This window comes from Eleginops maclovinus, chromosome 2 (genome assembly GCF_036324505.1).
Source record: "Eleginops maclovinus isolate JMC-PN-2008 ecotype Puerto Natales chromosome 2, JC_Emac_rtc_rv5, whole genome shotgun sequence".
In the NCBI taxonomy this organism is placed as follows: domain Eukaryota; kingdom Metazoa; phylum Chordata; class Actinopteri; order Perciformes; family Eleginopidae; genus Eleginops; species Eleginops maclovinus.
This window is the reverse complement of record NC_086350.1, coordinates 24,315,796-24,332,432: the sequence shown is the minus strand read 5'-3', so window position 1 is coordinate 24,332,432 and position 16,637 is coordinate 24,315,796. Positions and strand designations below refer to the sequence as shown.

The 16,637-nt window shown below is 39.9% G+C and overlaps 1 protein-coding gene across 1 annotated transcript in view; it reads right to left on the bottom strand.

The window, feature by feature from the left end:
• The window catches only part of si:ch211-266k8.4 (uncharacterized), an 88,266-nt gene that overhangs the window by 56,267 nt on the left and 15,362 nt on the right, over window positions 1–16,637 (bottom strand). The window contains exon 10 of the mRNA XM_063910633.1: window positions 8,530–8,642. Coding sequence (XP_063766703.1) covers window positions 8,530–8,642 — 113 coding nt within the window. The remainder of the gene's footprint in view (window positions 1–8,529; window positions 8,643–16,637) is intronic.

Genomic DNA, 16,637 nt, shown 5'->3' with positions numbered 1-16,637 from the left:
CACGCCAACATCCAACAGCTATTCTGGTAGCAAAATACAGCATTCGTCACGAGTAGCATTAAAATGTGATGATGAATAAGGTGTTTTATTAACACAGATCCAGTTTATACGACATATAAAGCATTAACTATGTCAGCAGCATGGTATTTTCCAGGTGGATTTTTAATGGTTCAGATCAATAAGGTTGGTGCAGTGATGCTTTTTTTTTTAAGGCCAACCTGGAAGATGGCATTAGAAGGCCTCCCAGAACAAAAAGCAATGGGATTTTTCTATTAGGTTTCGGGAATATTGCAAAAAAAGAAAAAAGGATTGGTGGCAGAACCTTTTTTATGATACTGACACGTTTCTTTCCATCAGGACAATCTCCACATATTAACACCACTTGATTCTTGATTTGTAAATGCAAATTCCAGAACTCGGAAGCTAACGTTAGGCACAAAGCACAACTGCGCATCGCCAAAACTAAGCTGAAGGCGGATCATTTTTGGTGCAATGACGCGTCATTAAGTCAGTCATTAGCAACTACTGTTTTGTTTTTGTAATCGCTTCGGACATTCACAACAATTACTGGCTGTGTTTGAAGTCATAGAGCATACATAAAAATATATTCAACTTGTGGTAACAACAGACCTTTTAGGAATCTAACCAGAAACACACTAAAAAAACAATCGACTTCAAGAACAGTTAAATGGAAGCACTAAAATGCTGACTCCTTTTCAGGTTTCAGGACTCATTCCTGCAACTCCATTACAATAGGTTTTTTTGATGTTTTAAACGTGGACTTTTCTATGTGCATAACTTCAGCAACAGCAAGTGAACAAAGATTTGCATGTCGTTATATTTCCTAATTACATCAGAACAAAGCAACTGGTTATAGATTCTGTGCTTGTTTGCATACGGGCTGTAATGAGAGAAAATTAGGACGAAGACAAATGATTTGTGTTACTTGATGCGATTAGAAGCTGCAGGTAAAAATGGATATGGTTAGAAAAGAGTAAAGGTTGAATTTGAGACAATGGAGTCCCATTTCTGGGTTTCAGGACTCATTCCACTACCACAACTCTTGCTGAACCTTTAGTCTAATCCCAGAGTTCTACAATGTAAAGATTATTCCATCGGGTTGAGTTACCCTGGTTATAAATTAAAACTGTTTTGTTTATTCCCTCACTGATTACTATACTCCGTGTAGCGAAACACACTTTGATGTTGAAGCCATCTATTAAGAGGCTCTAAGGTCACTTTGACAAGCATGTAACCTCAGCTGAACTCTAAAGAACTCATTTTAGAAACCCTGTTTTTGCCTCAGTCACCTGTGACCTCTGTGTGTGTGTGTGTGTGTGTGTGTGTGTGTGTGTGTGTGTGTGTGTGTGACCTCTTGGACCAACCCTAAGGGTGCCAACGGAAGAGATACAAGGAGAACACCTTCTCTAGTGTCATAAAGTCCACATGTTGTTATCTGTTTGTTTGTGTGGCTGCTCCTACTCTGAACCTTGGCCAATTTATTTTGCCCCTCCTTTTTTAACATGACCTTGCTTGTTCCAACATGAACTATCGGCTGCAAACCATTTTTTCCTCTCAGTTCTTATTTATCTTTGTCTCAGTTTTGCAAAAGCATATATTTTGTAAACGCCTACCTATTTGGTGTTGTTTTTCTGAAATGGTAATGGAATAAAAGGTTTATAAGATGCGTGACAGAAAATCAATAGTAAGTCTCTGTGTTGGATTGATATATATCATAAACCATGACCGTGTATGAGAGAGTGGAAGTGGTAAAGTCTTTGTTTTCACAAAAGTTTGGAACACATTTTGGAGTCTTGCCACACACACAGAAGCAAGCTGCAGTCTGCTGGAGCCAAATATAGATAAACAGCAAGGTCAAAAAGTGGTGTGAATAATAGGAAATAACAAATATTGAGAGAATATATGGGCACAGAGTTCTCTAATGTGAGGAATAAGGAAACATGCATACACTACGACAAACAAAACACTAAATATGTGTGATGTTGTTTTTTCTTTGTTGGTGAAGCCTCAAGAGCCTGTGTCCAAATCCGGTTTTTTTCAAAGTGGTTTTCAATAAGAAGTCGCTGAGCCCGGCATGTCTTTGTGCAAACAGTCCAACCGCTTGGGGTCAAAATATTTCAAGTATTCCGTAAAAATATTGAGAAGAAGTTTTTTTTCTTTTAGGCCTTTATTGAGAGATGCAGTGTTGTTAGGGGGGAGACAGAGGGGTGAATGCCTTACAGTTCCCCGAGCCGGACTCAAACTAATGTAGTGGTTTCCTCAAATGGCCGCCAACTCTAACCATTGTAGTATCCAGCGGACCAGAAGAAGCTTGTCTTTTGACTGTGTTTTTCAGTCGAAACTATCATAACAAGGACAGAAATTCCATTTGCATACCCTGAATGTCGCTACGGTGTGAGACTTTTATCCCTGTACGCAGAACCTCCTCCTTGCTCTTCGGCTGTCGGACTGAGCGGACTGAGCGGTGACAATCTTATTCATACAAAGTAGGGAGAGTAGGTCTCTTTCGGTTGGTTGTTTTGTAAGGGGTAATGTGCAGTGAGGCGGTCCCAACAAGCTGATCAGGGACCCGCTGTGAAGCGGATCCCGCTTGTTACACGGCCAGACACTAAAACTAACGACTCGACTCCCAATATTAATTGAAATTATTTTATTGACTCAAAAATGATCACATTTCATCCGATAAGAAAAAAAACAACCTGTTCCACAGTGCACCATCTGCTGGAACTACGACAACAACAACTTTTCGGCAGCACTGATCGAGGTTTTCTGTAACTGTTCAAGTCTGTTCACAGTTTCTGATCCACTAACCAGTCCTTAAACCCTGCAGAGCCCAGACCGTGTTCCTCTTAGTGTTTACTTCCTGTCTGTCTTCTTCTGGTGATTTATCTGTCGTCCAACGCTCCGTTTTTTAACATCTTTTCCTTTCTCTTTCTTGAGTCTCCTTAACAACGGTGAATAAGTCCTTGACAGCGGTCTGTACTACTGGATTAACAACACGTCACATGTTCTGAATAGACCAATCAGAATCAAGTATTCAACTATGCCATGTAATTAGATGAAATAACAATATCACACAAATATATAGTAGCATAAACAGACGTTAAAACCCAAGGGGCGATGCTAGTCTGTCATAAAACGTTTCACATTGTTTTGATAAAAAATGTTAAAAAGTGCTGGGAACATTTTTGTGATGAATTGCTGGGAGGATGCTTTGCCAGAGCTTTTCTGCCAGAAAAAACGTAATGTGGGCACGGGCCCTAACGCACCAGCTGGCACAATCCATCAATACATGACACAGCACAAATGTTACAAAGCCAAGACTGTCACATGCACAAGATAATGATCATTATTAAGTTTGAATCTAGTACGTATGAAATATTAAATATTAAAGCACAAATGGCTGTTGGAGGTTGTTTAGACGCACTAACAGAAATGCTGAGTCACTGCACTAAGGCTGGAGCAGCAGGCAGGCAGGAAGACGGCAGTGTAGGTATCATGGGAACCTGCTGAGGAGAACAGAACACTGGCATCTGCTGCTACACCAGAGGACTCTCGCATTAAAAGAAGAAACAAGAATACAGGAGAGAGAAGGAGGAGTAAAGGTGAAAAGAGGAGTGAATGAAAAGAAAGGAGGGGAGGAAAATAGGAGGACGGGGAGGGAAAAACAAGAGGAACACAATAGGAAAATAGTAGAAGGGCAGAAGGACACATGTACCTGCTCTCAGAGTTTCTCAGCCTGACTCAGCACAACCTCAAGTCAGTTTAACTTTGTCCTTTATTGCTGACTCAGCCTGCTGTTGGACTGGCCCCAGAGACCCTACTGTCACAAATGACACACTCCCCAACAATATCATTAGAACACACTCTTACTAGGGGAGGAAACTTGCACCATTGTGAAACGACATGTCATTGTACTAGAACGGTGACAAGAAACGTATTTTATCTTATGATAACTTTGTGTTGCTGTCAACGTTAACACTCTTGTTTAATATAGATACCTTAAAGGTCCCCTATTGTGCAAAATGCACTTTTTGCTGTCTTTTATACACAAATATGTGTCCCCGGTGTGTAAGGAGACTCACAAAGTCTCACACAATTCAACCCTCTCTCTTTTCCTCCTTACCCACATCTCCAAAAACGGGGGTACAAACGAGCTGATCCAGATTTGCTGCCGATATGACGTCCTAACGGAAATATGGGCTGGCTTTACATTGAACTCCTGGCCACGTCCCGCCCATGTGACACGTCCCAACCTATCGTCCGCAATATACAGTTGGCGAGCTGAATCCCCTCCGCAGCACCTCTGTGTGTTCAGCAGGATGTCTGCTGGAGGGACTTAGAGTTGTTGTAAATATAATAAATATAATGTCTCTGTTCTAGTGTAAACACTGAGAAGTGTTTCAGAAATAATGCTGGATGTGGTTTGAACATATATGAGTTATCACAGCAGCATTCAGCTGAGTTTCTCCCGGTAGAAAACTTTCACAGAGGAGAGAGAGCTGCATGACGCTCCAAAGGGGCGTGTCCAGCTTCAGCTCAATTTAAAGCGACAGTCACAGAATCAGCACTCCAGGAACAGGGCTGAAATAGAGGAGTATGAGGCATGCTACGATGGGGGATCTGTTTGGTATTTTGAGCAAAACACTTCACAGACATGTTTTGTATAGATATGGCCCTACAATATATTGTTTTAAATACAGCATAATAGGAGACCTTTAAAAGAGGAAACAAATTTACACAAACTAATCATATTCCCAAGTTTGACCCTGAATTCCTCCTTTGATTCCAGTTGGGATGTTTACCGTGAACTGCATGGCCGTGATGAAGCAACGACAGTGGAGAAATTGGCCAAAGCTACATGTATAGCACTCACTGGGGACCACTGGGCATCAGTTAGAACCATCTTTCCTCGGTGTAATGGAAAGAGTCTTCACTGGAGGAACAGATAGAGCTGCAGCATGACAGCAGCAGGGATAATATGCCCTGTGTAGAGCACATCACACAGAGGGTGATCACAGCGGCTCTCTGACAGCAGCTTTGTAGATGCTACAGCAAAGCTTAAGTTGTCTGACTTTATGCCAATGATTCAAAAATCATGTTATAATATAAGTAAAACAAAACGTTTTTTTTTTACCAGTTTTTATGCATTTCTTTACACATGCATTGTTGTATTCCCCCCCCCCAAAATAAAAGAGAATAATAGAGTTTTAAACTTGTGATAAATCATAATATATTTATGTGATAAACAAGATGACATTTTTAGTGGATTTACATCACGGCTACTACACAGGATTTATTTTAGCCAATATATAATAGGAAATCTATAAGGGATAAAAAACATTCCATGTTCAGGCCCGTACTTTCCTTATTATATTGAAAATATAAATCATCAGTCCTTTTTCGACTGCATGGTATTGCACGTCATAACTTGACTTTTAGTTTTGTTTTACATTACAAAAAATGGGGATTGTACCTGGTTTTACTTTAAAGTACCAACCCAGACGAGGTTCCGAGACAATAATAGACATTTAAAACACAGAAGAGCACTGACAGCATCTTTGATTATCTTCAAATGGAAAGAAATGTTTCATTCCAACAGCTAAAGGCTTGGGAATTATGTAGTCAGGATACACAAAAGGTAACTGTATTCTCTTACAGTTACATAAATAAGACATTATCAGATTACTGCAAGATAATGTCACAAAAACACTCCAAAGAGCGTATAGTGTTTGTTGTAAAGGATCAGATTGTATCTCTAGCTAATGTATGAATCCATACACCTGCTGCCTGAACTTTGGTGTAACTTTATGAAATAGAATAAAACAGCATTTTACATTGTAATATGTCTCATGGCAGGTTTTCCTATAAATAAAATCAGAACAGAGGACAATTTTTATTATAAATAGATTTACTAAGGTAACATTGTTCTGTTGTCTTACATAATGCACTTAAGTAAAACATATCCTTTTAGTAGTAATTGTTCTTTTTTATTTATTTGCATTGAATTTGATATTGTAGCAATCCAAAAGTAATTGGAAGTTATCATAATCATTAGGTTAGGGATTATATTTTTTTTACAAATAACTAGTTTAGAAGTAACCCTCCTAGCCCTGAACAGCTCCTACAGTAAACCAAGCTCCAAAAAAGCCATAGAAAATGCATTTGGTGGCAGAAGATGTCATAAACTGTCGGGTGGAACACATGCCACAACACCATGACAGTGCTGGCAGTCAGTAACAGAGATAGGGAGGGAAAGTGTGTGAGAGACAGAAAGAAGAGGAACGCAAAACCGTGTCGGAGACGCAGCGAAATGAATCAGCTCGTTTCCCCTGCTGCCCCTGAGGGCTAGACAGTCTGACAGGCCAGCAAATAAGGATGAGTCATACTGACTCACACACAGCCACACACAGGTGGGAACACACACACACAAACACAGGGTGATGGATTATCCCCACCATAAAACATGCTTTTGTGGCTTCCAAAAGCCCTGAAAGGAAACCTCTCATGCTCCCTCTGCCCTTTTCGCAAATACTGTTCCACTTACACAACCCAGTCTTACACACACACACACACACACACACACACACACACACACACACACACACACACACACACACACACACACACACACACACACACACACACACACACACACACACACACACACACACACACACACACACACACACACACACACACACACACACACACACACACACACACACTTTCTTTTTTCTGCATGCATTGACAAACAGAGCCCTGCAGCCACCGTCCTCTGACTCATCCTTGCTGCCATTCGGTGTCTGTGAAGATGCATGCACACACGCAGGCATATGTGCACAATTACAGCCATGTGTGTGTGTGGCGCACACGCACGGCAGGTTTGCATTCCAATCTTTTGTGAGGATGAGACTCCGGTGGTGAGGGGTTTCCAGATCTTGAGGAGCTGATATCTGAACAACCTTCAAAAGATAAAAGCTCCTTTGATCTGTCATGTTAACGAGGACACAGAGACACACACACACAAGCAGCACGATAGTTGAACTTTGCCATCAGCTCAGGGCCAAGATGATGATGTTTTGTAGATTGTCAGCTGATGCTGCAGCCAAAGTCAAGGCATCTTTAACATCTATTGTTATTGAGCTAGAATAAAGAGACTCTTAACCTTAAGGCTGCTTTTAACGATCACTTTATATCTATTATTATAAGGATTATTTTATTAATACGTTGATTTAACTTAGTTTATTTACTTTTCTCAATAACAGTATTGTTTCATTACAATTAATTGGAAAAAACAATAATTATTGAATAATAATTATAACATTTCCTTAAATTTCATTATTTTATCTAATAAACTAAGACCAAATTGTCTGAAGCCTGATCAGAACATTTCTTAATCTTGAATTCAAAATGATTGCTGTGACATTTGGTTATTTAATAAATGGATGTCATAGTAAATATTTACCGGACCTGAAGGCAATCAATAACTTTAGTACTTGAAAAGAAATTGGTTGTGATATTGATTTATGTCATCACTTGATAAATATGCGGTTAAGATGACTGGAAATCAATAAAACAATTAGTATACAGTGAGAATAATAGTCACTAAGTAGATATATAGATGGCATGTAAAGTAAACAAAAAGACGTAAGATGACAAATACTGTAGTGTTAGTAAAAAAATAAACACAGTAACAACACTTCATCATGGGAGCGGTGAACAACCATTTAGAAAACTAATTTTAAAGACTGCCAACAGAAGCACGCTCCGATGGTTTAATCTCAATCCATCATGCTTGGGAGTAGACGGAAAGTAAACACCCTCCGGGGATGCTTTTGCTTTCAACCATAGAAGTTGTACTAGAGAGTTTACCGAGCACCACATTCATTATTTCCACACGTAAGAGTACCATGGCTGGGTTTCATAGGTTCATCTTGTTCTCAGTGACCGGGGGCAGCCCATCTAGCAATGAAAGTTGATGTATTTGTATCATTAATGATTTTTTTACGACTGCAAATTGTCCCATCCATTCTAAACATGTATATTTTTTAGGCTATGATATGTTGTTGTCATTTACTAAAAAGCTAAAATATTGGGATGAAAACAAAAGGCTTACATGAAAAAATGCACAAACAATAAAAATGAATACTGCAAGACAGCTTGAAAGTTATCAAATTGTCATCAGAGTGAAGTAAAGAGGTGAACAAGGGGCGATTGTTTCCTCCTGTTGTTCCAGCTTTCTCAGGAACAAGCTGGAAAGTTCTTCCCCACGGACCAACCACCACCATACACATTGACATTCGGATGGGGAGCAAATCTGTGTGAGTGTGTATGTGTGTAACAGGATCAGCATGTGTGCCGCCAAGGTTAAGTGATATAGCCTGAATGAGGGACCGGGGTTTGAGCTACCAAGTGCTGAGTGGTCCCAAGTGTCCCTTCGCATTATTAGCTACTGCTTGAGAACAACTGCTTTGTGTGTGTAGTGTGTGTGTGTATGTGTGGTACCTGCGTTGGGTCCATGGTGGCTCTCGTCCAACACCAGACTGTTCATACATTTAAGCTCCCAGTCTTGGACCTCAGTGTTCCACAGGGCAGGGACCAACACGGAGTACTGGGCTCTGCAGATGGAAGCAGAGTGTGGATGGTTGAGTATTAGAACAAGGGAGGTCATTTAACGGCTGTTTCTTTCACAACTTACAAATTTAAGAAGTTAATGCTAACTGGAGCTGGATCTGGGTTACAAAAACATGAGTGTTGTACCATGAACATCCCTCACTTACATTGGATAAGCAAAGAGTGGTGCAGTATGACGTGTCTTTGTAGCCCGATTTGGAATTGAGCATCGCAAGGGCTCCATCAACAAACAAATCATGGGGATTTAATTTTAGGATATTGCAGGAAACAAGAATAAGATCTGTGGCAAAGACAGGGTCATGACACCTAAACGTTTTTTTCAGATGGATTACCTTTACAGATTAACACCACTTTTATGATATTTGGGGCGTAAATGCAAACACTAAAAGAGTTTTGACTAATCTGGGTAACAGGGGCATGCACCCTCTTACTTTCAGCGTGCGCCCTCATGCCAAAAATCCCCGTAAATTGTTGAAGTGATACCAAAAAACAATATTTGTGTTCATCAAAAACGGTATAATTACTCCCGAAATATGAAGATGGTGTCTAATAGAGCGTCAGATGGCAGAGACATGTTTGTTTTTACAGAGAATAAATAGGGGATGGATGTCCGGTGGGTCTGCCGGTGGACGAGTGGCAGCCAGCAGGCTGACACTGAAGCTGAGATTTCTGAATTAGTTTCTTTTACTCTCCTTTTTTCTGTAGAGGAAGTAAAGAAACCGCAACTCTGGATTTATTTGTTGCTTGAGTTTTAATATATGACTCAGCAGCTTTAAGACATGAAGAGACTATATTTTCCACTTCGCTCGAATGCATTATTTTCGATGGAAAGTGGGCGGGGCGGACATTTTGTACAGAGGTGACGTTATCGCCCTCATACTTTATTTTTCTCGAAAAACCCCTGACTTAGCTAAGCTAACATTAGAATATAAACAGACTACATCACACTCATATGTGTGCTCATCACCACCGCTAAGCTAAAGGCAGCTAATGCTCAGTGTGATGATGTTTAGTAGTCTCTTAGTCACTTGTTAGGAACGGCTGTTTTTATGACACATAGAAGCTTTGCACATTCACAAGTCAGGTATTTACGGACAGGTTTTATGACAGAGAACAAAACAGGAAACTCTTCACAGCTTGTGTTATATCAGGCATCTAACCAACAACAGGTGGAAAGTGTTTTTGACTTCAATACGAGGAAACGGGAAGATGTAAAATGCTTTCCCAGGTGTGGTACTCATTCCTGCACCACTATTACTAAGGGGCATCTTAACGGTGGATCTAAGACAGAATAATTGTTATAGCAAAACTGAATTTTTATATTAGGACCTGATACATTTTTAAAGAAATGTTTCTGTATTAATCAAAGTGTGGACATGCAAGTACGTACGATGGAACATTAATATGAGGTGACAAAGATGGAGGTAAAGAACACAGACAGGGGAGGGATACATGGTGACAGAACGGTGATTTGTAGTTGGAATAGATAACATGTTTGAACTTTCTATCCCAGTATATCATGATGAATGGCTGTAGACAGCAACAGACAGATTAGTGGGGAGTGCGGAAGAAGAATAATAAATGTTGTTTTCAAGTTTCCTGTCAGCTCCTTCCAGCAGGATTCCAGCAGGCCTTTCATAGATGATGAGGGCATCCTACTGGTCAAAGTCTAACATACAGTAAAGCATTTGAAGACAACAGTTGGACGACTCCAGATGTCAATGCCAAATTTACATCACAAAGATTCTCAATGGTTGGGCTGACTAACTAAAGAGGTATAGCTGAAAACTGTTTGATCATCTCAACTGAGAAACTTGGTTAAAGAGGGTTCTTCACTTGAACCCGGTTGACCTAGTTTAAAGTTATGTGACAGCAAATCCATCTACCCCTGTTCAGTTGAGCCCTTAAGCCCTGAATGGCTATGAGCTCCATTGCAGCTGTTCTTTAGCCGATCCTTTCCTCTTTGTTCAAGTGGGTGTAGGTGCACACACCAAAAGACACATCTGGCCTCTTCTTCCTGATAGCAGGTTGGAATAAGGTCATAGTTTTGGAAGGTGAGAAATGGAGAACGCCGATGATAGCTACATGGCTATCTTCCGTTAGCCTTTTTGACTTCAAATTTGATTTGAAAACAGGACATCAGAGAATAGCCCTCAACCCTAATTTCCTTTTATTTATATTTCATTTGGGTAAAAAGCCTACCCGTTTTGATATCTGGCACCAACAGTTCTACAGTACCTAAAATTTGTATTGACACTGGAATTATTATTTTTTCAAATCAATGTAAATGTATGCTTAAAAATGATACACTGTCTATTGAATGTCAACTGGAGTTTCTGCTTTATCTATGTCGATTGACGTTATTTTGAATGTGGACGGAGCAGTTACTATGTTAGCTTAGCCTAGCCGTGGTGATCCAATGTCCTTTTATAAAACAAGCATTTTAAAAGTGTTTTGCTTGCAGTCATGCGGCACACCTTACAAAGCATTAAATTGGCCTTTTTACAAATCTGTGTTATCATGTAGTTATTTCAGCATCCTTTTGAAAAATATGAGGCAATAAATACACAGCAAAATATGGCGACTAAGGGTTCATACAACTGTGGCAAACAAGATTGATTCAGCCGACTTATGTGTCTTCAGATGATGTAATGAACCGAGTCACTACGTTATTTGGTTTCTTTACGTATCGGCCATTTTTACAACATCAAAAGTGGTTATTTTTAGGCCATAGCTGATGAAATGTTGGAAGTATCTCGGTATCTACATGGAGATAGGCCCCGCCTCTTCTCTGGCACATATAGTTTGATTGAAGCAAGTAAACACAAATTATGCTGTGGTTTTTTGCTTTATGTCTGGTTGAAAGGGCACAATGAGAGGTAGGTTTACCTTACACGATGTTAAGGTTCCAACACTAAACATCTTAAACCAATTTTTCAGTTTAAGGTCACTTAAGCATAGGGCCAAGGAAGACAGGGGGTTGTATTTACGAAATTTAAAATGCATAACATGTTAAAAGAAGAAGGAACAAAAGAAAGAGGGACCCACTGAGTGATCCTCCTTTGGAAATGTTTAAAAGGGAAAAAACTAAAGCACAGACTTTATTGAAACCAGCCTTGTCAATGTGAAGTAAACAAATGATGTGTGGACCCCTCCAGCTGACGAGGGTGTCAGTGTGTCAATGAGGTCGCATGAAAAGAAGGAGAGAGGGGGGCAAAAAGTAAATGAGAACATGGGGGGACAGGGATGGCCTATGGAGGCTTATGGGAAATGACTAGTGCAAAGGAGGGGGGTACACAAAAGAGAAAGAGATAGGACTGAGAGAGGGTATTAAGAATACTGTGTGTATAGGGAGTGAGTAGGAGGAGGTATAAAGGAGGAGCAGGGCTGGGAACAGGAGATATGGACACTGAAGGAGGGACATGATCCATAGGTGCTGAAAGAGAGGGAAATAAGTCAGTGGTGAGGGGGAGTGGATGTTGTATGGGAACTCATGAATAAATATGAACAGCGTTAGTTAAATAGCCAGCGTATAGTTAAGTTCAAATGTTGTGTTTACGTTCTTCCTTTTTAAAATGTAGGAACAATGTTTAGAGTGGCAAAACAAAGTTAGCAAACCATTTACATAAATTCTTTAGATGCAGTACAGTTTAACAGTACAATGAACAAACATTATCAACTAATAACAAAACAATGATTGCATGTTTACTGTCCATCCTGAAGACATCATTCAAACATTCACACTGTTTGAGTTGTGCTTTAAACTACTTTGACTTCTAAAAACACTCAAACATTTAAAGTTTGCCATTGACCAGAACAATATGCTGATGTAGATAATGCCTCGCAAAAAATAAAGATCTCAGAACACCGACTGGTTACAAAGTAATCCTCAACAGTTTAGATGTTTATCAGCCCCCTTTCAGACATAGTGTATATTAATAAATATATTATATATAATACATTTTGTTCATTCCAGTAGTGTTTACTTGTCTGACAGTTTATAGATAGTCAACTGTATATTTTCTCTAATGCCAGTTTATTTGTATTTCTTCTTTGTGAGGTCTATACTTAGAATTGTTTATTTCATCTTTTTATTTGCTATGCCTTGTATTGTATTATGCTGCTGCAACACAAACATTTCCCAGTGTGGGATAAATTAAGTAATTCTTATCATCTTATACTGTATGGAGACAATTTTACTACTGTAGCTACTCCCCCTAGGGGTGTGTTGAGATCCCATTGATACTACACCACGACACTACTTGTGGATGGATGAAACAAAGGTTATTATTATATAATTTATTATACTGTTATAATTATTAGATACATTATATATCAACATATATTAATAATATTTATAAATCCAAGTCACGATCAAAATGTTGCAGCAACCAACAGATATGTAGTGCTGCAGTGATTACCTATTTTTGAAGGCCGCCCCTTAACCCGGAAGTTAGCATCACAAGGGCTTCATGGATAAAAAGCAATGGGATTTTTCCATTGGATATCAAATTATTGCAGATAACAGGCCCTTTAGCAAACACATGTTTATCATTTGTTCAGCAAATATTAACACCACTTTATGATTTCTGAAGCATAATAAAAAATCGCCAGAACCAAACTAACTTCATCGCGTCGCTTGGCTGTGCATCACCGCCGCTGGGCTCAAGGCGGACTCGTGTCGGAGAGATGATGTTTAGTAGTCTCATTTAGTCACTTGTTAGCAACTGCTGTATTTATGACATATAGAAGCATTGGACATTCATGAGGTGGGTATTTACGGTTTACTGGTATCTTAAGAAACAAAACGTGAAAAAACATCTTCAGCTTGTTTTAACCACAGACCTTATTCTAGCATCTTAATGAAATAGGTCTTAAAATGTTGACTTGGAGACTAGGGACTTTAAGGGTCAAAATGCTAACTCATTTTGGGGATTTAGGACTAATTCCTGCACCACTGGAGCCATCCATTGAGCTAACTAATAGGACGGCTAAAACAGACCGTGGGAAGCAGAGTGGTTACTATTACTGAATAAGGACGGAGAGAGAAGTGAAAAAGCAGTCAAAGATATTACTTAAAATCACAGCACAATTGATCTATACTGAGTCCAACATCTTTAGGGAAACATGGAAACACCATCGAACAGAAACTGAATAATTCCATCCATAGAGTTTTGAAGCTACTCTGTGTCTACTGTTGTAAAATGACAGCTGACTGACCGCAACAAATGGATGGACGAGCCTCTCAACCAACCATTAATCAGAATGGGCTATATGGATGCATGACAACTTCTATTCACAGAGAGTAGAACAGCAGAGATCCTTAAGGAAAATAAAAAGATCTCGTCTTGCTCCTCTTCTTCATTTCTCCCTCTTTGCTAATTAGTGTATATTCTCTCTCTCCACCTCCCCTTCTGACCCTGCATTCATCGTCCCTTCTCTTTTTTCTCCAAACTTGCTCTATTTCTTCCACAGTATCTTCCCAGTGTAAGGGGATCCTGCCTTGGGAGACAGTCGAACCACTTAGTGTTGACTTCTGAACGGGCTTTCATAATGATGCCAAGCAGGCAGAAAAGGACTTCTCAATGTGACGTGGTGGCAGGCTGCCCACTAAACACCAGAGCTGGTACAGAATGGGACTGTCAGTGCTGGCCTTGATGCATGCACAAATAGCAGATGTTCACACATGCATCAAAATGTCTGGTTCTTTCCTTATAGAAACGTGTGGAAACCCTTCTGTGCTGTTATAAGAGCTGGCTAGAAATGTTGCTGATGAATCATTAAAGGGGTCCTATCACAGTTTACAGATTATTCAAACTAATATAACCATTTTTAGAAAAAGTTAAGAACAATACATTTTGGGGAAAAAAGTGTTTAGGATATATTACTTTGAATCAGAAATGAGTGTTTTATAAAGCAGTGGTGCCCAACTGGTCCATGGACTGGTACCAGGTACATTGGCATCTGCGAACTACAATCACAACCTCGGACATTTTACAGAAAGGATATTTCCAGAAAGTGGCAGCCTACTGGCAACACAGAGAGGGAACTATATCACTGAGGTAGGTCTTATTGGATCTTATCTTTAACTATTTAGGATTCTGCTTTTTCATAAACATACATGTTGTTTTAACATTGTAGTTTGAGAAGTTTAATGTAACTCTTTTGATTACAAGGCTTTAAACAGTGTTACCTTTCTGACCGCGCTTTATGTTATGTTATACAGATTGTTGAACCAAGTCAAACATGGACTTTTGGTACTCCCCGTACCAAAACAAGGCTGGGACAATGGTAACTCTCTTCATCTGCTTCATAGCTGAGAACTGTATTTCACATTCGCAAAATGTAATAATCAATGCAAATCTATCTCACAAGGCCACAACATGTTACATACAACTACGAAATGATTTGCTCCCAAACTATTATCAATAACCAGATATACTAACAAAAAATAAATCTTTTCTAGGCAAATCATCAGAGTTCCCAGTAATGATCAAACTGACAGGTAAGTGTAGCATTAGAGTTCAACAACTTCAAATGTAAGATCCCAAAGATAATAATCGGATCCATCGTTGTAGTTATCTTTTAACAAAGTGTGCTAACTAATGTTTTGACATAGACATGACTTTATCTGACTTTTAGCAGAAGCTGCAGCTTTCAAAAGCCAGCCACTATGGGTCAGCAAAGCAGGGACTACCACCATGGAAACTCTGATGCCAAGACGGTCCCCCTGCCTCCAGGGTCCCCATCTGCCCACAAAATGTTGGACTTAAAAAGGAGTGCTGGGACGAAGTACCCTAATGACATTACGATGTCTCCTGCTCCTGCCTACGCTGGGTCAAACATGTTTCAAAACTAAAAAGCTAGGCGAATGTTCTCCGATGGAGGTTGACCCACCCCCGAAGAGTTCCACCTGGATGTCTGCTGCTGTGTCCAACACAAGGAATACAAATCCATTCCAAAAACGTAAGCCCCACAGGTGAAGTCTGGAAGTGCTGAGGCTGCGCCGTGCATGGTAAAACCCATGAGACGAAACAAGAATGTCCTGATTTTATTGTTTGTGTGTCTGTATTTGCAAATAAAAGTAAAAGACTATGTTATCTGGTATTAGTCTGTTGTGTTAGATTTGCACGGTAAAATGTAAACTAACTCAAACACATAAAGCTGGCTGAAGTGGTTTTTTCCTTAAACATTGAATAAACAAAAAGAGCTTTTTGAACATTAAGGCATGGAGACATGTCACAGTAGAGGCACAACATACAGATATGATCCTGAAAGGAGCAAAATAGGGCCCCTTTAAAAAGATTCAAATGGTAAACGGTTGTTTAGCTGTTCCCAGCAATAATCCTAAAGATTTGCCCTTCATAATCCACTTTGCGAGACATTTTGTCGTACCTAGCACGCCTATTCCCCCCCGACTAATGATAAAGTGCTTTATCACTGCCTGTGACACAGCTATGTTTATGGAAATGAAAAGCCTCCGTTTATCCAGAGTCTGCTGAACAGATCGTTGTCCAAGGTAAACAAACTCGGGTCCAAACAGTGGGACCGTGAGGGTGAAATGTGAGCAGTTAAAGGCAGCTTATCTATTAAAAACAAATATGATAAACTGGATAAGTGTGCACCAGTTGGACACACACACACACACACACACACACACACACACACACACACACACACACACACACACACACACACACACACACACACACACACACACACACACACACACACACACACACACACACACACACACACACACACACACACACACACACACACACACACACACACACACACACACACACACACAGTATACAAAACCCAGTGACCCTGCTGAGTTGCCATAACGACGGCTCCATGTCAACAAAACATGTCCGTCGGCATGTGACGTTTATATTCAACAAATGGACAGGGGGGGGGGGTCCCACTGAATGCAGCATGGGCTGCCATTGAAGCAACTAATTTAGCATAAAGGA